This window comes from Eupeodes corollae, chromosome 2 (assembly GCF_945859685.1).
Source record: "Eupeodes corollae chromosome 2, idEupCoro1.1, whole genome shotgun sequence".
Classification (NCBI taxonomy): Eukaryota; Metazoa; Arthropoda; class Insecta; order Diptera; family Syrphidae; genus Eupeodes; species Eupeodes corollae.
Genome location: NC_079148.1, coordinates 107,259,277 through 107,285,927, shown reverse-complemented (window position 1 = coordinate 107,285,927; position 26,651 = coordinate 107,259,277). Strand labels below are relative to the sequence as shown.

General features: G+C 31.7%; 2 protein-coding genes across 2 annotated transcripts in view; both read left to right on the top strand.

Annotated features, from left to right (window-relative positions):
• The window catches only part of LOC129945171 (uncharacterized), a 59,881-nt gene that overhangs the window by 9,423 nt on the left and 23,807 nt on the right, over positions 1-26,651 (top strand). The gene's annotated exons all lie outside the window — the stretch shown is intronic.
• LOC129948134 (cuticle protein 19) lies at positions 5,991-6,721 on the top strand. The gene is made up of 2 exons (XM_056058990.1): positions 5,991-6,341; positions 6,420-6,721. Exons 1-2 carry the CDS (start codon positions 6,050-6,052, stop codon positions 6,632-6,634), a joined length of 507 nt encoding a protein of 168 aa, XP_055914965.1. The 5' UTR covers positions 5,991-6,049; the 3' UTR covers positions 6,635-6,721.

The window sequence follows — 26,651 nt, the reverse complement described above, 5'->3', positions numbered from 1 at the left end:
TTTTCTCAAAATGGGAGAATACCGATTTTTTTATGCCAACAACTACACTTAAGGCCAATTACATCCAAACAAACTGTGAGCTGCGATAAGGCCTATGTTGGGTCCAACCGTTAATTAGACACTAATATTCGTACATTGTATTGGGTGTGTAGATCCCCAGACTTGGGAGAATATTTTTTTAAATTTTTTAAGGTTTTACGTACCTTCTGATTTTGTTGCTGTAAGAGGTACTTGTAACTTAGGACTGGACCAAGAACTCAACATGAATCAGAAATCCATCGATATTCTAATCGTCCTACCTAAATTCATGAAATTGTAACCAATTGAGGATCCATGACGGGTCATATGAGAGTGTCGGCTCAAACAGTTTAGTTGAATAAGCAAAGATAAATTGAATTAACCAAAAAAGAGGTTTCTGTGTCAAAAACAACAAAAATATTTGCAAGAGTCTTATAAGTATTCACAAAATTTAAAACTTGTAAGACCTGAAGCAATGCTTAATTAATTATTTTAATAAGATCTTTTATAAAAGAAATAGCCAATATTAAGATTCTTAAGAAAAAACCTTTAAGAAGAGGTTACCAATTAAATTTCTTGGTGCACATAAGGAGTGTTAGACTTTCTTAACGAAAATTCGAACTCTCTCAAAAGCAATTCGATAAACTTTTTTAAATGTACGCTTAAATTTTGTTCTTACTTTAGCTTCTTTAAATAAAACAATAGAATTTTCGTATTGCTTCAGAAGGAACCGTAATTTGTTTTTTAAGTTTTTTCAAGTAATTATAAATTCAATTTAAGCTTAGCAATAACTTATAAGATATTGTATCTTAGTTTGTATAAGCAATCAATGAAATAAATATAAAAACTAAACAACCGATTTCAAATATTTTTTCCGCACAAGGTCTTTTTATTTTTGATTTTAAAAAAAAAATATTAAATAATTTTTTTTTTGAAATTCTAGTACGAGATTAAAATTTTAATAATTAATAATAACATGAATAAGTTCTTAATAACTGAACACTTATAATATTTTTAACCTCAAATTCAAAGATTTTATAAATAAAAAATTAATTTAAAAAAAGAACGCACAATATTCAAATAAAAATTTTGAAGAATTAATTTTTTTGTTGTGAAATTAAATGGCATTTAAATTTAAATTGTTTTGGAGATAAATCGTTTATATTTCGTTAAATTTTTAAATTTTCGTTTGTTATCGCATTACAAAACATTATATAAAATTTAATTCAAGTCTCTAGCGGTATTGGTTCGTGAGGTATTTAGGGTTATCCAAAATGTTCACCTTTTTTAAAGCTGCTATGGTAATTCTGTATTACAGTTGTGTTCATAAAAATAGCAGTGCTTTTGGTTTTATAATTTTTTATTTTTCAGTAAGTAAATATTATATTATATAAAGTATTAAAGTATTTGTACTATACTAGCATATACAAAATTATAATTTAATTATAGTATTAGCTCAAAAATAACCATTGGGACGGTCAAGGCACTGCACTGAAGAACTTAGAAAACTTATTCGAAAACTGCCTTTCGAGGGAAATACCTACAAAAATATTTAAGACATCCTAGGCTGCTCAGCAAAAATGGTCACTAACGCCTTTAAATGGCAAAATAAACCGAAAACGTGAGGCCCAAAAAGGATGAATACTGAAAGAACTGACAGAAAAATTGTTCAGTTAACAAAACAGAACCCTTTCATAGGCTCTAGGAAAATAAGAAATGGACTTCAACTGTCTGTTAGCGCGGTCACAATACGAAGACGTCATTTAAGAGCGAAGCTACCGGCCCAAAGTCCATACAAGGTACCATTCTTGACGAAAAGGCAAGTGGCAAAGACAATGGAGCTTGTTAAAGCACAAAAAGATTGGGCAAAAGAGAAATGGATTAATGTTCTGTGAAGCGATGAAAGCAAAGTCGTCCTTTTTGGGTCCAAGGGTCGTCGATAATATGTGAGAAGACCCAAAAATGCAGCATACTATCCACGGTACACTTTAAACACAGTGAAGCATGGTGGAGGAAAAATTATGATATGAGCTTCCTTTTCATATTACGGGGTCGGGCATATTTAATTCATGGGGGATATAAGAGATGCAATCGCGTATGTGCACATTCTCGATTAGGTTATGTTACCCTATGCTGAGGAGGAAATGCCGTTGGTTTGGGTATACCAACTAGACTATGACCCAAAACATACGTCAAAAAAGGCAAAACCATATTTCGCGCAGAAGAAGTTATCCGTTATGGGGTGACCCGATCAATCCCCCGACCTTAACCCCATCGAAAATTTGTGGGGGTGGTGTTAAGAACGCATGTGTTCATAAAGCAAAACCCTAGAATTTAAAATAATTGTGGGAAGCAGTGCGTGATTCGTGGAACGCAATACCAGTCGAAAGGTATCAGGTTTTAGTGGACTCGATGCCACGTAGATGCGAAGCATCATAAATAACAATGGTTATGCAACAAAAAACTAATTGTAAGATATTATTATTTGTACACTTTCATATAACTTATTACAATTTTTCTTACTTCTTACGTAATAGATCTTATACTTTATGTCATGCACTGCTATTTTTATGAACAGCCATATATTTAAAAAACTATTTTTACTATGACAAAGCTAACGGTTAAAAATCTATAATACTTATTTTCTGTTATTATGAATAAAATATTTTAGTTTGTTATTAGAAGTTTAATGAAATATATTATAACGTTGATATTGAAGGCCTTTTTGTGTTATTTTGAGAGCGCTGCTATTTTTATGAACACAACTGTATCTGTATAACACAATTTATTTAAAGTCGATATCTCTTCTGGTTCTTGAGCTATGGACGACGAAAAAAAAATTCCCGAACGTACGAACGTTTATAACACACACGCACAGACATTTCCCTAAAAATCTTTTATTTCGACTCTAAAGATCTTGATTTTCCATTCGATAAACCGGACCGATTACAATAACTTAATACGAGAAGTTAAAAAGCACTAAACTTTTGCTTATTGGTGAACAAAAACAATTGTATAAAAGATTGGGCGTACTACGGCTGTGTACGTCCATAAAATCATCTTCGACTGAAGTCCCCACTTGCTGAAAGTTTTGCTGCAGGCGTAGAAGTCAACACAGGCCTTCTTAACTTACTTCAATATTTAGTTTCCAGTTTAGTTTAGGGTCGAGTATAACTCCCAAATATTTTGCACTGGAAGACAATGATAGGATTTGACCGTTGAGTCGCGGTAGCGTGAAGGCGGTACTTTACTTTTGGTGGTAAAGAGCAACAGTTCAGTTTTACTTTGGTTAACTCCTAGTCCACAACTCGTGGCCCAGTTGCTAACTTTCTTCAAAGCTGACTCCGTGATTTCACTAATCACAGAGGTGCATTTTGCTGACACCAATAGCACTAAATCATCCGCATAGGCTACCGCCTTCACTCCAAATCTCTCTAAATTAACGAGAATTGGATCCATGACCAGAAGCCATAGAAGAGGCGAAAGGACACCACCCTGGTTTGTTCCCCTACTCACTTGTTTTGTTGCGATTGTATTGCCTAGAGTAGCTCGAATCTTCCTACCACTGAGCGTGGAAATAATCCATTCTCGAATGAAGTCTTCTTTACCGAACTTAACGAGCGATTCTTCTATGGATTCGGTAAGGACGTTGTTAAAAGCACCTTCAATGTCTAGGAAGGTGGCAATGGATTGTTTGTTCTACAGTACGCACTACCTCATGGAGGGCAGTCTCCGTAGAGAGAGCCCTCCATGAGGTAGTGCGTAAAGCTTTCGAGAGATCGTCCAACTAGGATTTCTCTAATATGGTAATCAAGAATGCGCTCCAAGGTTTGAAGCACAAAAGATGTTAAGCTTATTGTTCTGAAATCCTTCGCGGATTCGTGACCGCGCCTACCTACTTTCGGGATAAAATCTACTTCGCCCTGTCTCCACGACATAGGCACATGTTTGAGAAGGAGACATCCTTTGAAAATTTGTTCCAGCCATGGAGCTGCCACATCATGCAACTTTTGAAGTATAACTGGTAGTATGCCATCCATGCCTAAGGATTTATATGGAGAAAAAGTATTGATGGCCCACCAAATATTTTCTCTGGTTATAACGGAATTGACTTGCTCCACATGAGCTACGTTTAGCTCTGGGGTTTCAAGCAATTTGGGGTTATCACTCTCGCAACCCGGAAAGTGCGTCTTCATCAGTAGCTCAAGAGATTCGGCTGGAGAGGCTGTCCAGGTTCCATCAGGCTTTTTTAGAAATGAAGGATTACAATGTTCCTTCGATAAAAAATTGTTGAGCCTTGCGGAGTCCTTTATGTCTTCGATTGATTAACAGTATTCTCTCCAGCCTTGTCTTTTGGCTGATGGCAGAGCTTGCTTGTAAATTTTAAGAGAGTCTTTATACGGTTGGTAAAACTTATGTTTGTGTGCAGATATTGAAAATTTTCCTCGTCATTTTCCTAAGACTGGACCCTTCCTTCTTGGTGGAATGAAGCACCAAGAAGGAAGGGTTTTACGGCTATATTTAACTGGGCAAGAGAATCTAAAAGCTTTATTTATAGAAGTTTCAAAGGTCTTCACCTTTGATTCAAGGTCTCCTATCGATTCAGTGAGATTCGGTAAGTAGCTTAGTTTGGAATTAGCAATTTGACTGAATTTCGTCCAGTCAGTTCTTTTGGGATTTGAAAAAGAATCCACTTGTGATCCGAAAACGAATTCAAAGGGGAAACTCTCCAATTACAATTACGGTTGTTTACTACTTATATAATTTGTGGTAGGTTCAAGGTTGGGTGAATGCACGTCAACTATGTATTATATTTGATTTTTGTATCTTATTTTTTGTTTGCTTTCTATTCATTCCTGTCTGGCACAATTTTTAACATTTCTAAATAAAACGCATCCAAGACCTACTTTAAACTTTTGTTATAGGCTCTTAGATAGAGTATATTTAGAAATTAGTTGGAATCTTAGAATAATTTAACATATAGCGAGAAGTCCATTTACTATTTAAAATATGTAAGTGTAACATTATGTGATTTTAATTTTGCCATCCTCCAAAACCAACAGAGCATTTTCAAGCGGTGCCCAAAAGCTCATCTTTATATTAAGCGTGTGATATAATACATCAACATTTGTTCATACTTCCTTACGTTTCATACAGTTGATGACACATTTAGCCCACTGCATTAAGGTGGTGATGTGAACTGGGCACAAAGATCATTTGATCCGACCCGGTCCTGTGCCTAGTTCGACCAATAAGGTCAATTACAATGTTTTCCGATGGGAAGCAACAAATATAAATTTTAATCGTAATTAAGTAATATTAACACCGGCAACTATACAATTTTTTGAATGTCTTTTGTTTGAAATTCTAATTAATTAATCAAAAACAAAACATACACAAGTAAGTCAAGTATTTTTTAAATACCTATTAATCTTACACGCTATTGAAAACAAAACATTATGAATTTCAAGCGCGCTCTTCGTTTATGTAAATGTTAATAAAATCAGTCGAGCATTTGAATTATTCAAAAACTAAAACTATGAAATATTACTTAACCCATTGAATTATGTTTCTTCACTGATGAAGAACAGAAAAAAGGCGTTCGTCCAATCTTAATTCTGTATACAAATATAATTGGAATGTAATTCATGGTTGAATTCTAAAGTGAAACAACACAAAAAAAAAGACTTCTTATAGATATTATTTGGCTGCCGCCGCCGCCCGTCGATGGCAAAGCATTATAATTTATTATAAAAGGTAAATTAATTTTTTTGACCAATAAAATATTTGCTAATGTAGCACTTAACATGCTTGAATAGCTTTAGTCAAAAAGTGTTTAAGGTATCTCTGCTTATGTGCATCAAAAAAGTGCAGTTTTCAAATTTCAACACTCATTCGTTTCCTATTCAACTATGGCGGTGAGCGCAGTGCTAGTGAGCGGTGGGAGCATTTATGGTATAAAACTTTGAAGAAAATTCAAAATCTGTATCAGTTCCTCGCTTCCGATTGAATCGAACATAGTTAGCTGAATATGACTTCTTCATTGAGTATTATCGTCTTGTGCTTGTTGGGAGCAGTGAGGGCAGGACATCATCTTGGAGCAACAAGTTATTCTGTTTTGACCAAACATGAAGTTCCTCACCCTATTCATGGAAATTATATACTTCCTGTCTTGGAACATGGTCACGCACCGGTCGAAGCACATATTAAGCACTACGAGCCAACGCATTACCCCAAGTACAGTTTCGATTATGGTGTAAAAGATGCCCATACCGGAGATCAAAAGAGTCAATGGGAACACCGTGATGGAGACCACGTCAAGGGTAAGCACTGACACCATATTAATTGACTTGAATTAGGATTTTTTTTTTGTCTAACCAAATGGTGTTCCTTGAATACAGGCGGGTATACTCTTAAGGAAGCCGATGGTACCACTCGAGTTGTGGAATATACAGCTGATGATCACTCTGGATTTAATGCAGTAGTCAAAAATATCGGTCACGCTTATCATCCAGCCGTGACTGTGCACCATGAGCTTGGTGGACACGGGGAACACAGCTATGACCATGGACATGGGTCAGCTAGTAGTTACGTCAATGTCAAGCATCACATTTAAGTGAAGGAGGAAATATGGAAACGGATCACCAAGGCACCAAAAAATGTATTATTTAAGTTTTACTAGTATTTGTAAAAACTATAGATTATTAATAAATCATTTAAACAACAATATTGTATGTTGTTCTGTGTTGGTTATTGTGTAAGCCTGGCATGCAAGAGGTTTTGGGTTCAATCTCGGCTGTGTCACCTTAAGTTTCGGAATCGGCATAAAAACTATAGACCCTGCTTCTCAACAAACTGTTGAAATAACTAATTTATTTATTTATTAAAATACTTCCACTTCCAGGGAAAATTGTGTATGTTTTGAAATGTGCAGTAAAGCTGGCTATTTACGATCAAGCCAAATGACTCGTCGGGTTAATTTGATAAGTATGATTTGAATAAGTTTAGTCATTTGATGGTATTTTGATTTCTTATTTGATTTAAATACAATTGGTTTGGGGATTACCTAAATCATAAATTCGGCGTTTTTCAACTCAAGGCGTGTTAATGACATTGAAAGACACGTATTCTACATTCAAGTAGTACGGGTAAAGAACGAAACTATTTTCTTATCTAAACAAAATTATGATCGAGGTAATACTGATGAGCTTTCCTGGAAACGACAATCCTACAGTTAAATTTTGAAGAAAAGTAGAGTAAGTGCGGCAAAAACGGCCTACGTGGCTAATTTGGCCTAAAACGGTATTTTGGAAACAGGAAGCCAGAGCGGAAAAAATGTTGCATTACGAACTCGTTCAAACCGGTTTAGCCTCAGTCTTTTGTGCTTAATGAGATGCGACGGATGTGAAAGATATACGGGGCACTTTGTTTTTTTTTTTATTTTGGTTGTAATTTTTGGACAAGTTTTCTAAAGTGTTTTAACATTAAAATTTGTGTTAAATTAGTAACTTCTTTTTTAAATTCATGATTTAAAAAATGAAGTTCTTCTAAGTTTTTGTTTTTAAATTTGTGTTATGTTTTATTTTTTAGTTAAAGTTTTTTAAAGCTGAATTAAAAATATTTTGTTAGAAAGTTAAAAAAAAATGAAATAGGTTTAAATTTATGGTTTTATATAAAAAAAATGTGAAGGGTGGGCCATATTTGCCGCACTTTCTCTTCGCAAGAAACTGCTCTAAAATCCAAAAAAAAAAAAACGTTTAAAAATATTTCTGGTATTTAAGAATTTAAAAATATATCTGCAAAAAGGTTTGTTTTCAAAAATATAATTGATATTTTATTTTCCAAAAAAATTTAATTTTTTTAAAAGTTTTGTTTGAGAATAGTAAGAGTGTTTCAATTTGAGTTTCAAAATATACTTCTATCGAATTTCAAATAAATCAAAAATTGAAACAATGATATTTTTTATCATCAAATAATATTGAGACAATATAAAAGCTTGTACAGAAAAAAAAATGTTATCGGTTGATTAGGAACGCCTTTGGTTCAATACAAACATATTTTTTATTTTGACAGTGGTTAGGAAACAAATTTTAGAGACATTTTTAAAAAATGTAGTGGCTAGTTTTTGAGAAAATTCAAAATTTTGAACAAACAATTGTATGGAAACTCTTGTTAATTTTAGTTCTTAAAAAAATTGAAAAAAGCCTAACGCGAATGGTTGGGTCTATCGACCCAATTGTTTTGGTCTATAGATAGAGATAGAATTGGGGGACCCACTTTTTTCTACTTCTCTATTATCATAATGTCATGTTTGATTAAAATCTTGAGGTTGGATTTTCTGATGAATGCAAGGCTTGCCATATAGTTCCTATATGTGACAAGTACAAAAAGGTGAGGCACAAGACATTACGACGGTGTTCAAGTAAAGTAAATAAATAGAGGATATAAATGTCAACAAGTATTATAAACTCGAGTTTTTATTTACTGTCCAAGAATGCTATAGCTATAAGTAAGTTGCTGGAAGGCCAGCCCAATGATGAGAACTTTAATCACGTTTTGGATGTTTGTACTTTTGTTTGCTAATAGCCAAATCAGAAGGGAATAAGACCTAAACGACTTGCGGCATTTTTGACGAAATCGCGATCCACAAGGGGTAGTTGGTGATAAAAATACTGAACATTTCTGAACGTAAATGCTGATGGCTTGAAAGCTAACACACTTAAAACAGTAATGAGCTCCTTGTAATACCACAAAGATCTAAAAATCTTTAAGTAATTTTCAAAGTCTTGTTATCTAAAAGTTCAAATTACTCTCCAAAGTTAAATTGTCGACTTTCTTAACTGAAAGGTAAACAATAAGTATCAGATCTTTTAAATAAATAATCCAAGATCTTTGTGTATAATTCCTCTCAGACTAAAGCGGAAATGTTGAGCAGGAGTTTGTGAACTGAGCAACAACATACGAGTACTTACAAATAACATCTATCTCATAAACAATTTTGCGTGTAGCATTCCCGCGGCTACTTCATTTTAGCCATAACTTCTTTTCAGCAAACGCTCTGCTTCACATTGGAAATACATTTTCAATATTTTCTAGCATTCGCGACAACAAACAAACCATTTCGAGCTACAGCTCGCTGAAACTACACCCACCCATTTGGGTGGATCTGTTATGAAACTTTTCTAATAAGTTTTCATTTTTGGTATATATCACATTGGACCTTTATTGATCTAAGTGTGGCGCACAGCACTTTCTTCGTCTCTCAGTAGTCTACAATGCTCATTTAATACCCTACAGAAATATTTTCATAAGTGGAAAATCAAGTTTATTGGTCAAAAATCGCAAGCAACATGGTTTTCTCGGCGAAGAAAATCAGATTTTTTGCCACAAACTTCGTAACAGCTAAACTCTTTCAATATCACTTGGTCTGAAAACTGGAAGCACGTAGGGCGAAATTGACTTTTGACAAACATGATTAACAAAACTAATCTTTTAATACAAATTTTATACATTTGTGCATAATAGAATGTTAATATTCAAAAATATTTTCCAGACCATACTCTTACTTTCGGTGGTCTAGTGTGGTTTTACTGCGCTGAAACCTCCTTAAAACAGAGGCTGGGATGTGACCCACACAGATAAATTCCCATCTCGTCTGTCGATTTTTCTTGCGTAAAACTTTGTAGGTTTTCGTGTTTTGTCAAAAAAGTTGTCAGTTGAATTATTCTTAAAAATTTTAAAATTTTCAACACTATTTTGCATATGGTGAAATAGTTTGATTTCAAAATCTATTTTTGTTAAATAGATTTTTAGTGGAAAACCATTTTTTAACAATTTTAGTAGCATTACTTAAAAGTTTTTATATCTTATATAAGCAAATAAAAATTAAAAGAATTCACAAGATATCGAAAACCGAGTATCAATTTTTACCAAATTTGCGTAAAATTTTTTGTAGAATTTCTTTTTTTGATGAAAAAACAGGCTGTGTTTTTTTTTTAAATCTACTGAATATCGTAAGCAATATCTTATGCTATTTGTGCTGAAATTAAATTTTTACCAAGTTTGTTTAGGTTTTTATTTCTTGAAAAAAAAAACTGTTGATTAGATTTGTCTCTAAATTTTAATGAATGTTGACAACAATATTTGTATAAGATATAGTTAGTTTGAAGCCACTTTTTATATTTTTCAAAAGATGGTTAAGTGGAAAATCGATTTTAAACAACTTTTGTTAATATTTATTTAAGTTTTTAATTTTTGTTTAAAAAACCGTCTGTTTGATTTTTCTAAAAATATTACCAGATATTAAAAAAGTTATCCTTCGTTGCACAAAATTGTTTTGGAAATAAAGTTATTTTTTGTTCCTACAATTTTCGAGGTGACAAATATTTTGTTCGATTTAAAAAAAAAAATATATTTGTTTAGTATTGCGGTACAATATATAATTTCTGTATATTTCTGCATTATTTACTGTATAACAAAATTTATTTTAAGTCGATATCTCTACTGATTCTTGAACTATGGACGACGAATAAACAGTCGCAAACGTACGAACTTACGTAAACACGCACGCACCTACATCTTTCTAAAAATCTTTTATTTCGACTCTAGGGACCTTAAAATCTCGATAAATGTCAACATTTTCAATTTGACAAATCGGACCCATTACAATAACTTCCTATGGGAAGTTAATAAACAAATAATTAAATCAAATCTTTCTTTAAATTGTGTCTGTATATAATAATAAGATGCCTATAACCAAACAAAAAGGGCTCACCCAAATCAATCATATGGACAAAAATTAAAAAGTCTCTCCATTTTCCCATTTTATTTTATTTATTTTCTTCCTCAAAAAAAATATAGTGTTTTTGTAGAAAGAGTCTTATATGGTAGAGACTTAACTAAAGGTATGACAAAATAAACTATTTGGACCTCTCCATACTATCGTAGTGTTTTAAAATAAAATGCACGACTGGGTCGCACGAACTTGCTACTGTATGCAAAAAGTCTGTTTAAAAAAGTACTTATATAAGATTTTAAAATATATCTGTAAAATAAGTTTGTCTTCATAGATATAAATGCCATTTCATTTGTCAAAAAAAACCAGCAATTCATCCACACAACTCATCCTAGGACATTTTATCCCGCAAGTGAAATATACTTGTAACCGTACTTAACGAAAACAATTGTTTATGTATTCAACTATTTCGTTCAATTTGATAGCCTTATTTTAATTTCATCTTAGAAGAACCAGGATGGAAAGTAAATTATCTGAAGATTATAAAGAGGAAGAATATGTATGTTTAAATTGTAAAGCGATCGCCTATTGATTGTGTAGTTAGGTATGTGTCTAAAACGAACATAAAATAGTTCACTTCGCGTGCTCAGCTTTATGCAGATAGATAGATAATGACATGTTTATGATGATAGTGAAAGAATGTCATTGGTAGGTATCCTTCTTTCCTACAAGTTTTCAGCGCAAACATGGAGTTATTCCGTTCAGTTTATTTTTTTCATTAAAGCTCAAGAAATTGCTATTCATGTGTTGGTTACAGTCAGGCTCTTGTGCGTTTTGAATTTAAGTTATGAAGTGACACGGTGTAGTTGTAGAGGTTGTACGTTTCTTTAACTAGTACTAAGTATTTATTCTTTTATATAATCGAAAGCAAGTAAAATATGTGCTAACCAACCTTATTCTTAAAGAATAATATTTTAAAATCTAATGTACAAAAGTACCAAGATAATACTTCTTGATAGACATTTTAAAATAGATTGTTGATTAAACATATCATAATGGTTTCACGGCCATAGTTGGTATTTACAATAGTTATAGTTATAAAAATACATAAATTGTACCAAATTCATTAATTTGGATAAAAGATAGGAATGTAATAAAAATTTTGTCAAATTAATTTACTAAAAATAAAAATAATTAAATTAAAATAATTAAAAAAAAAATATTTTAAGATTCAAAATTTTACCTGAAAAATAAGTTTGTCTTCAAAAATTTAAATGCCATTTTATAAATCAAAAAACCGTTGATTTTTCAATTTTTTTTTGAAAATCGTTAGAGCGGTTTTTTTTTTAAATTAATTTTGTATATATAAAATTTTTCAATTTTGCTCTAAAAATATTTTTGGTATGCAGTTGCTTAGTTGCTTGCAAACAATAAAAAAATGCAATTTTGATAATGAAATATTATTCAAGCAATATAAGAGCTTATTCAGAAAAAAAATTATTGAAATCGGTTCATAAGTTGCTGGGAAAAATAAAAAACAAAATAACGGTTCTATGGGCGGTACCATTCCTGAGCAATAAAAAAATATGTTTTTCTTATTAAAAGAAGCCAAGTTAAAAAATAAAATTTTAGAGAAAATTAAAAAAAAATCTATCGGTTTGTTTTTGAGAAAATTCGAATTTTCGTTCTTTGACCAAAAAAATTGTATGGGAGCCACTGTTAGTTTTGATCTTAAAAAAAAAATGAAAAAAACGCCTAACGCGAATCTGCTCAAAACCTTAATTTCCAAGTTTGACCTCAATCGGCCCAATGGTTTAGGCTGTAGGAGCGTGGACAGACAGACAAAACCGACCGGACGGAATCGCGGGACCCACTTTTTTCGACTTCTCTACCATCGTAATATCATGTTTGATTAAAATCTCGAGTTCGAAATTTTGCACGAATGCAAAACTTGCCATATATGTAGTTCCTATATGTAGCAAGTAAAAATGCATACACGCAAGAAAATACCAAAATACTAGGACTCTACTTTTCAACATTCCACAAACAAAAAACTTGAATTATTTTTAATTTTTTGAAAAAAAGAACAATCTGTATCAGTAGTTCCTTTCAATAACATATGCCCTAATTAATCTTACAAGTTTTAAAGTTAAGTTAATTAACTTAAAACCTGAATTTATTGTCCAAGGAAACTTAATTGTTATTTTTTGTTTCTTTAATATCGGTTACTTATAGGAAAAGTCCAGTCCATCCAACACTTCAAATAACTTCACATAAATTATCAACAAATGATTGATTAATATTAAATGAGTATCACAAACAAGTCTCATTTCTACCAATTAAATCAAATTTGCTTTTATATACACAAATGGTATCAGACATCGACGCATAGAGTTTCCTTTTCTCCAATTAACCACATCACTTTTGCAATGTTGCACTGTAGTGCTGCTGCCACCTCCAACGCCACCATTTACCGCCGCCGCCAACATCAAATGTGTTAAAGAAATTTACTATGATACATGAAAATCACTTGAAGATGTTTGTTTGGAAAGAAAACAAAAAGTTGTTAATACTTTTATTCGTCCATCGTCCCCGTTTATCGTAAATCTCTCATCAAGGTAACTATCTACTTTCAATTTTTTTTATAACATGTTCACTTTCAATGTCAAAGTTATTTAATGTGGATTTTTTCGTTGTTGTTGCTGTTGTTGTTGTTGCAGAGGTACTTACAACGAAAGATACTCTTCCATTTGTGAGTTTTAAAAAAAAGAAACACGCAATGTAACCGCAATCAGTGTAGTTGGCAATTGTACAGTATTCATGGCCGTTTTAGGCCTACAGAGAGGCCTTGGCCTCTGCGGGCGTCTCTTTTCATATGAATATCTCAATTTTTAATTGACTTTAAAAAATTGGTGAGTTTTCGAAGAAGAATGGGAATAAAACCAAACTAACGTTTGGCAGAATCGCTTCATGGAGCCAGTATACGAAGAAGTCACTATCATAGGTTCTAAAGTTCCTAGTTTCAACCAAAACAATGATCTCTTAAGAACTATCAGAAATTGAAAAAAAGCATACAATTTAGAAAAAATCGTGGGCTCAAAATTTTTAAAAATTCTCGATTTAGCAATAAAGGCGAAAGGGTAAAGGTTTTTTTATTTAAAAGTCTTTGTTGAAATTTTTCTTAATTTTAACATCTCTTCTATCTAAGTTTTTTTAACGTTTTTAAATTTGTATTTCGAAACAATATTTTCTGAAAGGTAAAATTAGTTTGAAGCCAATATTTTTAATTAATGAAAACATATTTGAGTCGAAAGTAAATTTTTACAAAGCTTTAGTTTTTTTTTTAAGTTTTTATTTTCTTACAAGAAAACTGTCAATTCGATTTTTCGCAAAATACCAGATTTCAAAAACGTTATTCTTCGTTCCAAAAAATTATTTTGGTTATAAAATAATTTTTTGTTCGTATTTTCTCAAAATTTTATTTGTTAACCTGGCTTCTTTTAGTAAGAAAAACATATTTTTGTATTGCTCCGAAAAGGTACCGCTCATAGAACCGTTATTTTGTTTTTAAATTTTCTCAGCAACTTATGAACTGATTTAAATATTTTTTTTTAATAAGCTTTTATATTGCCTTAACTTAACTTAACTTATTTGATTATCAAAAGTGTAATTTTTTATTTTTTGGATTTTTGAAAATTGCTTTCAAAATTCTATATCTCAAAAACGGTTCAACATTTTTTTACGAAATTCAAACATTGAGTATATTTACAATAACTAAACAACTGCATACCAAAAATATTTTTAGAACAAAACTAAAAAAATTTATATATACAAAATTAATTAAAAAAAAAACCGTTTTAACGATTTCAAATTTATTTTTTTGAAAAATCAAGTAGTTTTTGATCTATAAAATGGCATTTTTTCATGTAAAACTTTGAATCTTAAAATAGTTTTTTTTTGATTATTTTAACTGTGCATGAGCCCGAATGAGCGCATTATTTTGACAAAATTGTAATTACATTCCTATCTTTCATCGAAATTAATGTATTTGGTACATATTTATGTATTTTTATAACAATAATTATTGTAAATACCAAAGTTGAGTTTTCCTGGGATGAGTTGTGTCTTGGGATAAATCGCGCGGTTTTGTTGACAAGTCAAGTGGCATTTATATCTTTGACGACAAACTTATTTAAACAGACTCTTTAAATACAGGAGCAAGTTCATGCGACCCAGTCTTGCATTTTATTTAATTTTGTCAGAAACTTATGAACCGATTTCAATAATAATTTTTTGAACGAGCTCTTACATTTCCTCAACAATATTTGATTATGAAAAGTGAAATTCGTTTGTTTTGATTTTTAAAAAAAATACTGAATTTTTTTTCTATTCTATATCTCAAAAATGGTCCAACATTTTTTTACGAAATTCAAATGCAGATCGTATATTTACAATCACTAAACAACTGTGTACCAAAAATATTGTTAAAACAAAATTAAAAAATATACAAAATTAATAAAAACAAAAAACCACTCCAACGATTTTCGATTTTTTTTTGTTGAAAAATCAAATGTTTTTGATCTACGAAATGGCATTTTAATTCTTGAAGACAGATTTATTTTCAGGTGAAATTTTAAATCTTAAGTTAGTTTTTTTTTAATTATTTTACTTGTATTAAATGTGTCCCTCTCCCATCCCACCAGATCAAAACCTATGTAAAATTTCCGAAAGAGATTTGACAAAATTTTAATAACATTTCTATCTCTTATCCAAATTAACGCGTTTGGTACATATTTATGTATTTTTTTATTGTGAATACCAACGATGGCCGTGTAGCGCCACTGCATCGGATTAACGAAAAGGATATGTTTAACCAACAATCTATTTTAAAATGTCTTTCAAGAAGCAATATCTTGGTACCTTTGTGTAAATGATTTTAAAATATTATTCCTTAAGCTGACTGTAAGCAACACATGAATAGGATTTTTTTGTACCTGTTTGTATGCTTGTTTAAAAAAAAAAATCTGAAAGTAATAACTCCATGTTTGCGCTGAAAACTTGTAGGAAAGAAGGAATTTAATTGGATTGTAGTAAGTACCTTTTACCTACCAATAACATTCCTTTATTATCATCATAAACATGTCTTTATCTATCTATCTGCATAAAGATGAGCACGCCAATGAGCTATTCTTTATTCGTTTTAGACACTAATTACACAACCAATAGGCGATAGCTTTACATTTTAAACTTACATGTTCTGCCTCTTTCTTATATTCAGATAATTTATTTTCCATCCTGGTTCTTCTAATATGAAAATAAAATAAAGCATTGAACGAACTAGTTGAATACACAAACTATTGTTTTCGTTAAGTACGCTAACAAGCATTTTTCAATTCTGGGATGAGTTGTCCTAAGATGAGTTGTGTCTTGGGATGAATTGCGCCTTTGTAAATACAAAGGAAGTACCGGGAAACTAGCTTACCGACAAAAAATTGTCTGTATACGTCCAAATAAACAAACCATTTTCCTTAACAAAAAAAAATTGTGTATGAAAGTTTTCATATACAAAAATAATATTTTCCAAGTAGGTATTTCATATTTTTATTATAATAAAAAGTTAAGTTCGTCCAACAAATTATAAATTAATATTCAATAAAATACAATTCGCATAGTCTACGGAAAATTCTCTTTGTTTTGACACCTTATTTGTTAAAATTAGTTCCGTATGAAAGCCGAAAAAGGGAGACTTGCTAACAAAATAATATATATGTATATGGTGATGATTCGTCCAAACTAAATTTCTATTCTCGACAAAAAAATGTTCTTCCCCCATAAGCGCAATATTTGCTTTTGCACCTGAACAAAATTTACACCATATCAATACTGTGTTGTAATTTTTTGATTAGTATTAAATTTTATCTATTTTTTTTCCTAACTTGGCTTTTTTTAGTAAAAAAATGTATTTTTGTATTGTTTCAGGAGGGCACTGCTCATGGAAGTGTAATTTTGTTTTTATAAAAGTGGAGGTTTTTTTGAAAAATCAAATGGCATTGATTTGTCAAAAGAAGAAAAACTTATTTTACAGGTATATTTTTGAATCTTATAAAGGTGCTTTTTTAAACAGACTCTTTGCATACAGAAGCAAGTTCGTGTATTTTATTAAAGTTGAAATGGTCAAAAAACAACTTCATTTTTTGAGAGTCCTTTCTGCAATATTATCTGTAAAACCAAATTCATTTGAAGTCAATATCAGCACCGGTTCTAAAGATATGGACGACGAAAAAAGCTTCCTGAGTGTACGGACGTACGAACAGACAACAATATCTCTAAAAATATTTTATTTGGACTCTATGGACCTTGAAACGTCGAAAAATGTCAATATTTACAATTTGACAAATCTGACCAATTACAATAAGTTGTATGTTAAGTTAAAAAAGCATTTTTCTGCTTTTAAAGTTAAAGAAGTGATTTAGCGTTAAAGTATACTTTATATCGTGTAAAATTACCAAAGAGTCAACCCTCATTCTAAAACTCATTTTTAAAGAGGAGGTTTTAAATATTTAAAAATTTGTGTTACGAAATCTTTATTTGAATCGATAGTACAATCGATATATTTCAATGTTTAAAGCCTAATTCATGCACATATTGGTCTCGGCTGCACCTCAAATGGTCCATCTACCTAATTTAAATTTGGCATAATCCTCCACAATTTCGGTCCGAATGTTATTGTTGAAACCACTCCTGTTATGTAAATCAAGGTCTTCTTTTTAGCACAAGCAAAAGTTTGCTTCACTTCAATCGTATTTTAAAAGGCTTCAAACTTAATCCTTGCCCGAATTTTCTGCATAGTGGAGTAACAGAGGCCCAATTACTGCGAAATGCGTTGAATTAATACTTCACGGTCATCACTAACACCGTTGGATACTTCTGAGATATTTTTCTCAGTTAACACTCTACGTAAGAGCGTTGGTGGTTTAATGTTCAAAAGTTAATTTAAACTGGCCATACAATGCAGGAAGCTCGCGATGAACTTTTTTAACAGAGTACGCATTTTATTTATTTATTTATCATCAAGCAGAGACACTGCTCTTAAAGACTACTAAGAATTAGCTTGTCTTAAACAGCGAATTAAGGGTTCATTGATTCCATAATTGACCCTATGAAAGGGTACACAAAATAAACGATTATTACGTAATTCACGACAAGGAACATGAAAGCCAATCAACGAAAGCAAGTGAGGGCAATTGATTTTATAATTTATTAAATCTGTGACAAGCATTACATCGAAATAAATACGCAATATCCGAATTGCAATTCTAGTAAACCGTTTCTGAATTCGTTCAATTCTCGCCGAATAAGTTATATACATACATAGGATTCCAGGTAGATGAGCAGTATTCTAAAATTGAACGAACATATGAAAAATATAAGGCTCTAAGAGGATCAGAGAAGTCTTTAGCGTTCCTGGAAATAAATCCAAGCATAGAACTGGCCTCAGAAATAATATAGTCAATGTGATTAGCGAATTTGAATTTTAAATCAAAGATTACACCCAAATCTTTTTTCTTAGTGACTTATGTTAAGGTTGACCCAAATAAACTGTAAAACATAATTGGAGAGGTGCCGCGACAGAATAACATACTATGACATTTATAAACATTTAAATGAAGATCATTTTTAGAACACCAAACGGAAAGATTATTAAGATCATTCTGCAGCTTTATACAATCGGAAATAGAACTAATGCGCAGGAATAATTTAAGGTCGTCAGCATACATCAAACAAGAACAATTTTTTAGACAACTGAGAATATCATTGATAAACAAGAGAAAGAGAATAGGACCCAAATGAGTTCCTTGTGGGACACCGGAAGTAATAAAAACAGGGTTGAAAGTAACATTATTAATACGAACATATTGAATTCTGCCAATAAGGTAAGATTTAAACCATGTCAATAAATTGGAATGAAAACCGATGTTATGCAATTTGGAAATTAATATTTAGTGATCAACTCTGTCGAACGCTTTCGCGAAATCAGTATACACCACGTCACATTGGTTTCCTTGTTCTAGAGCTTTGAGTACATTATTACTTAAAATTATAAGATTAGTTGTAGTTGATCTTCTACTGATAAAACCATGCTGCAAAGGCGAGATTATTTCTTTCACAGAAAACAATATTTTTTTATAAATAATTTTTTCGAATAAATTAGGGATCACAGATATTTTGCAAATCGGACGATAGTTGGTTACATCATTTTTGGATCCTGATTTAAAAACGGGATAATTAAAGGAACTCTTCCATTGTTTTAAAAAGTAACCTTCACGGAGAGAACGGTTGAAAATGATTTTAAGGGGGATTTTGATAAACAAGTTCAATAATTTACAAGCCTTCTTTCGTTGTAAAACGATTACATGGTTAAATAAAACATCAAACTGAAGATGTTTGACAGTGACGCAGAACACAGTCCGTGAGCTGTCATTGTTGCCAAAAAGAATATATCAAATAAATCACCCATTACATGTTGGTTACAAATTTTATGAATTTAAACAAAATGTCTAGAAGAAACCAAAATTTTACAATTTTTTTCCGTAAAACAGCAGCAAAATTGGTCTTGCCAGTGCAGATTTGTAAAAAAATGCGATTATACGAGTAAAACATTTATTGAATTCACTAAAAGATTGCATTCATACTTAAGAATGCAAAGACTTAAAGTGAATGCAAATGCCCAAAGTCTCAAATAACTGCAATTACTTGACTGAAGTCTTTTTAAGATCAAATGATTGGTGACTGTAAAATTTGAAGTCACAATCTTTAGGTAAATTCAATGAATGCAATCTTTATATTGAGGTCATACAAAATTGCATTCCCAAAAGACTGCATTCTTTTACATGCCTAACCGTGATTGGGATGAAAGCCGGTTAAAATCTCAGCATTTATAGGGGAGGACCACTCGAATAGTATTTATGTCAACTAATTGTCAATTTAATTTTCAATTATAAAACGAAATGCTTTCGGAGATTTTCAAATTATTTAAAGAAATCTTAGCATTAATAACAATAATTAACATATAAGTATTTATTTTAAATCAATTTCAAAGCAGCTTTCATTCTAGAAGTTGTGTAATTCACTAATTTATATAGTGTTTTTTTGTCTGAATCCGGTCATGGTAGTTCCCAATTCCGATATTCCTTACCGTACCACGCGATGACTATAGTGGGTATGTTCAGTGTTGCGGAAAAACTTGTCTTTTAACTTTTCATTTTAGTTTGTTTTATCAATTTAATATGCAGTAAATCAGGTGTGCGAGGAAACAGGGTCTTAGTTAAAAGGGGCGATTTGTTAAAAGTGAAAACAAATTCAACAGCACAATCTTTTTAATAATTTGTGAAGGAGTTCGAATGATTTTTTCCCTTAAAATAGTACATATGTTAAAATTCCTCTAATATTGTCTAATTCCATCATAAAATAATTAAGTGTGAAAAGCACTATCATACGAATTATAATTTCGAATCTCTTTTACAAACATTTCGGACGATATCTCGTCTATAATTTGAGTATAATTTCGCATTTATATCGAGGATTTTTTAAGTAAATGCGTATTTTTTCATAGCCACACCATGAAAATACTAAGGGTTTCAAATGACATGCTTTTGTGTCTGATTTCCGTCGTGGCGAAACTGTCGAATTACATGATCATCTTGTTCGAACCACATATCTTCATGATCTTCAGTCCCCACTTAACAAAATAAAAACAGTTGTCATTAGACCTCATCGCTCCATATTGACTGTAAACATAGTTTTAGTTCCAAATGCGATATAGGGACGTGCATAACATACACGAACATCAGAAAATCGATAAATTCGGATCATCAGTAACACCTATAGCAGTGTTTGGACTTAAAGTGTATTACGACATCAGTAACGCTTCCAATCTTTTCAAATTTGTTCAAAGTTTTACAGAATTCTTATATCAATATCATGGAAAGTAGCGAGAACGTTTGCAGTAAGTTTTAATAATTTTAGAATGTTGTTCTACTGTTAAGAAGTACATTATCTTAAATGACAGGTGTCAAATGCCTACTCTGAAAACTTTAAACCATTCAGTGAGTCAACTTTATTATTCCGATTACACAATTGTTTTGTTTTCCACATAAAGTGATTATTTTGTATCTAAAGTAAAAATTATTTCACTAGAATAAATTTAACTAATACTGAAAAGGGTCCATTCACTGGCAGCCAATGCAAAAGGCATTAGTCAGGGCTGTCCAGTCTTGTAAGATCAAACATTTGCTTTCTTGTATAACTTTTTGTATAACTGAATAAAACTTCATTCTTGTTTTGGTCTTGGTCTTGTGATTTTTGTATCTCTTTATCAGTTTTCATGTCAACAATTGACAAGTATGACGTTTATCGAGGTCTTAAGCCATATTTTGACATAAGCAAAATATTTCGTTCTAAATGTCAACCAAAATTCTAGAATTTCCTTTATTCAAATCAGTTAATCAGTTTAAATTTTGATTTTTGAAAACAATTATTATGAGGAACACAGCTCGAGATGAAGTTAAAAAGCTTAATTTATTTTTCTTTTGTTTAGCGCCTTCCTCCTTTTTAACTCAGACAACGACCCTGAACTCAATATGATTGTGAAGAGAAAAAAGTGCAAGTTACACATTTTGTCGTGTTTGAAAGAAATGCATCGTTTATGTATAGCATAGGTTAGGTAGCTAAGTTAAGTTTGCTTGAATCTCTACTCTAACTCCTGCCAAAAATAACCACCCAACTAGCCAACAGTGCAGCCAGCGCGCTAGACTAACCGGATAAATAGAAAATAGAAAACCGGCAATCATTGGAAACTGATGGTCTTAAGATCCGAACCGACAGCACAGGAAACTTGTCTTCTTTTTGTTTTTTTTTTTTAATAAAGAAGCATCGAATAGTAAAGAGCATTTACTATAAATAGAGGCGCTTTGGTTAGCGTCAAATCTAATTGTAAAGTTGTCCTTGAAATGTGAACATAGACCATTTTTATAACGTTAACATATTATAGTGAAAAATCAAAACCAACAAAGTGACTACATAAATACATTTTTATAGCCAAGCTTTCCCTTGAAGCTTTGGACAAGTTTTAAGACATTCACAACTGTACGAAATTATCAAGGATTAACTTCAGTGTTTTTGTTATATAAAACCAAACTATTAAAGGATTAATTTTTGTTGAAGGACAAGATGTTATATTTTGTAAGTGTCGAAATATTTTTTCTGATTTGATGTTAAATATTGAGAGAGAAAGCTTAACTTTCTTTTCACTTTCTCAAGGATACTCTCACTTTGCGAGGTGATCGTTATGAACTATTTGAAAAATATACAAATGCATTTGTTTTGATAATTTATGTGATTGAAGAAAATAATTCGATTGAAAGTTTGAAATGAAAATTGAAATGAAAAAAAAGAAAGCTGCTAGGTTTCCATCAGCAACTATTTCGAGTGGATATTTTGCTAAAGTTTTGATAATTTCTATTTTCATTATTTAGTTGTCGAAAATGGAGAATGCTATTAAGGCGAAGTATTTGTGAAAACGGTATCAATGCAAAATGAAATAAACTGTCACAAGAAAGGATCCAACCGTTCTAACACTTTGTAGTTCTGTATCAAATGAAATAATCTTTAAGCAAATATCATTGTGTGTTCTTAAGATATGGGAGTCGAGGAAGAGTTTATCGATATTTCTTTTGGGTTTTCATTGAAAAATTTCCGATTAGTTTTTTCTAAACATTTCATTAAACATTTAAAATATATTGTATAAACTACTTTCCAACAACAAATTTTAATTCGAATAATCAGCTAATTTTGTAGCTGTCATCTTTTGACATTTGACGCCAATACTAAAATAAGAACAAAATACATTTCAAAGAAGCATGGAATATGTTAAAATTTTCAGTCATAGTTTACAAAACTTAGTCTATAACTTTAAAGTCGCCATGAATCTTCTTCTGGGACAAGTTATTGATTTAAATAATTGAGAGCGTGTGCATCATTCAAGAGCAGTTAAGAATATTGCATCCTGTTCGATTTTACCAATATCGTAAACGACATACTTTTTTTTATAAAGATTTAGGTGTGAAGGTTTTAAAGTTTAGTTACTTCAAGAAATCAATTTGTTTGATCACTAGCAATGTTGTATCTTCGCTAATTATTGAAATACTTCTTTGTTATCATTGAAAAATTGTCTTCTGCGATGTTACATTTTCACGTCAGAGTATTTTAGCATTTTAAGGCTCAAAAATTTTGAGAATGACCCTACAAATTAGTTTCGTGAAGAAATATCGAGGATATACAGCAACAAATGTATAACTTCCACATGAAAAATTACATGCAAAAGATATGGTGCTACAATCGCTTGCATAGTGGCTATTTTGCTGCCCCTCTAACTATCATCCAATTTCATTTTCTTCTTTCCAAAGTCATGAAAACCCTGCATAATTTTTAGGTTAAGAAACGTTTTGAAGAAAGAAAGTTTCGAAATGACAGGTAGTATTGTATTCGAAGCAGTAAGTCTGCTGATGATCTTATGGTTTTTCCCAACGTTTTTTTTTCAAAAACATTTTACTCCAAAACTTACCTTATTTTCATAAATGATCTTTTATCTGAGTCTTAAACACACTTAATTGTTTCGCTGATGGCAGTACCCTCAGCTTTTCATATTCGTTTCTAGATTCTTATCTTTGTCCTTCGGATATGGACTTCCAACGGCAGCGTATGATAAGCTTATTTAATTCTGATTTTCACAGCATTGAGGAATTAAAAACCGTGTAGAATTTATTGTTTCAAAACCCCAATTCTGTTTAGTGTCTCAAAAGCGTAAATCTTCCTCAATGCTATTACCCATTGATGATACTTTCATGGAGGGGACTGAACAACTTTCAGTTCTAGTTATGTGCATAAGAAACCATCTTTTGTAGAGTTATCTTGAATAATGAAAGACAATTTACAAAGGTTTTATTCGTCGAAACCTCGATTATAGATTTATATCAAGGCTGGGTCCAATAAAATACTTGAGTTTTTTCGAAAGAATTATAGAAAGAGTCTAAAAAATGATAGTCGATCGTTCTCTTCCTAAAACATTTTCTCTGGAATACCACTGTTTATCGATATTTTCACAAGAAATACTTTTATGACATAGTAAGTTGCATTCCATCCCTCAAACAATGGGACCTTAATACTCATACTTCTATGCTTATAAGTTTACCCTTAAACCCAATTTTTAACGTATTTTTAAGTACAGGGATTCTTTTTTTTGTGGAGTGCTTAACCAGACTCAATATTTCAAATTCATAACAAATGGTTTTTGTCGCAATAAGTCTCCTAGTGATCTTATAAATTATCACACCGAACAGTGGAACAAATCTTTGCATCGTTTATTAATATGCGTGCTTTTGGTATTGATGAATCCCTTCATCGGTGTATTAAACATTACCTTTATAACCGTTCAATATAACTCAGGCTCTCTTCCTCATATTCATAAACGATCATGTGTCTATCCATGAGCGGCACTTGTATCCAAGAAACTAATCAACTTTCAGTACTCGCTATGTGTATCAAAGATCATCTCTTATGGAATGATCACATATTCAATATTGCCAAAAATGCTGTTAGGCGGTTAGGAAGTGCAAGAAATGTTTTAACCCTTCTAATCTGGCTGTATTTAAAACAAGTTTAAGTATTTTGCACATCAGGATCGAAAAAAGAAGCATTGAAAATGGTAGGCGACTCGAACACCGCCGCAATGTCTGTTGAGTTAGCCAGTTGCATTCCCCCCTTAAACAATTCAGCCGTAATACTGAAACTTCTGGGAATGCACATCAGTCTAACCTTGAGCTAAATTTCGGACGTATTGTCAATAAAGAGATTCTTTTTTAATCGCACATCGAGAATGTTGAATGCTGCATCGGTATCTTCTCTTTAATCCTTCCCTATTTTCCTTAAGCTCACACTGTGTTTAAACTTTAAACATGTAAATTGTATTAAAAACCCCTTAAGTGCCAGTTAATTATAAAAAAGTGCACACATTAAAAACCAATTGAAAACTCTTAAACTCAAGGCTGAATATTTTTTAATCGACGCTGCCGTTAAAACTAGCCCTATTAACTTTCTTATATTTGCATGTCTCTCCAAAAAAAAGAGGCACAAAATTTTAAACAACCTATTGTTAAGAATTTAACAATTAACTAGTTAACAACTGGCTAAATATTTAGCAAGGGAGTCCAAAATTTTAAACCTTTCATTTCGTTACTAGTAAATTGCTAATTACCTTTTATTAAAAAACGAGCACCCAAACCTGTCAAAAAAATGACAGTTCGTGAACATAAACAGAGCACGATTAAATGGACATATTAATTGGAATTCCCAACTGTTGACGGACCATTCCATCCACTGCTCTTTTAAAAATAATTATACAGATGTCATAAAGATTTAGCAAATCTCTAAAAGTTAGAAAAATAGAATGGAAACTATCAATGGTGATTCTTATAGAATATTTTAACAAAACGCCTACAAAACTCCTTAGAATTAAAAAATAGATACTTACGCATCTAACTTATATCAAAATTTAAAGTAGAACCACAAAAAACTTATGTAATTTGAAGACTAACAAATACACATCCCGCTTCTTCAAAACGACATTTTGTTAAGATATTAGCTTCAATTAACTTCTATATTATAGCAACCTTAGGAAAATTTGTTTTAAATTAAAACCAGATTAGAAAAACACTTAACACTTTAAACTTTTGTCTATTAAATTGTGCAACTCAGTCTACCTTTAAGTCACAAGACATTTAATTCTATTTTTGCTCCTTTTTTTGTTGTTGTTGTTGTTTTAAATTCAGCGAATTCAAGAGTTTTAAAAAATATGTGAAAGGTATTGACTAAGGATAAGTCATTGGTACTTCAGCAAGAAAGATTTACGATCGATTTCAACTGGATGCAGATGCAGATGCAAAAGTACGAGTGAAGTATATTCAAATTTATTTATACAAATATACGAAGCTGTATCTTAAGTCTAGTTGGGATAGAAAATAAGAAGACAAAAAGTTTGCTGGCATATGAAATAAAAATTCACGCGCAAATCGCACATTCTAGCGTTGTACAATTTAATTAATATAAACATGCTGTACTACAAATCTCAGCTGCTCCAAACTAGCGATAGAGAGACCGCGCGCACTGCGTAAGCGAACGACCGTAACGCTACGCGACGCAACGACGCGATGGACGAACGAAACGCACTTATCTATATATAAATGGAGAGTTGGAGGTGAGGGTTTGAATTGAAAGTCCGTCCGTGGTCCGTTCACATCCATACCATGCGTTGTGTCGCCAAACCAATCTAAGCTTGCGTTCAAGAAATCCGTCCTAATGTATAACAGGAGGAGGTAGGGTATGTTTTCATAGTCGTACCTATATATCTGGTACACCAACATCTGGGCAAAGACCAAACTGGAAACAAATTACACGTCGGATCTTTGATCATTTACGAGTATCACTTAAGAGTCCCCAGCCCGGCTTCTGGTTTTACTCTTTTAGCTTTGAGACCAATTTAACGACACAATTTCTTTCAATTTGATTTGTTTCTATTTTTATTTTTTATATATGTATGTTTGTATTAAAGATTGATATATTTCTTTAGTAGCAAATGCAAGGTAACCGATATATTGACAGCGAGTGGTTATGAAATAAATTGTCATCTGATTTTGAATGTCCAGTATATCCACGCCACTATTCACTATCCACTAGATATCCAATTGAAAAACGTTCGCATTGGGCATGGACTTAATAAGCGTCGTATGTTTTCTATAAACTATTTAGAGATATAGTTTATTGGCTTGTATAGTATATATATGTA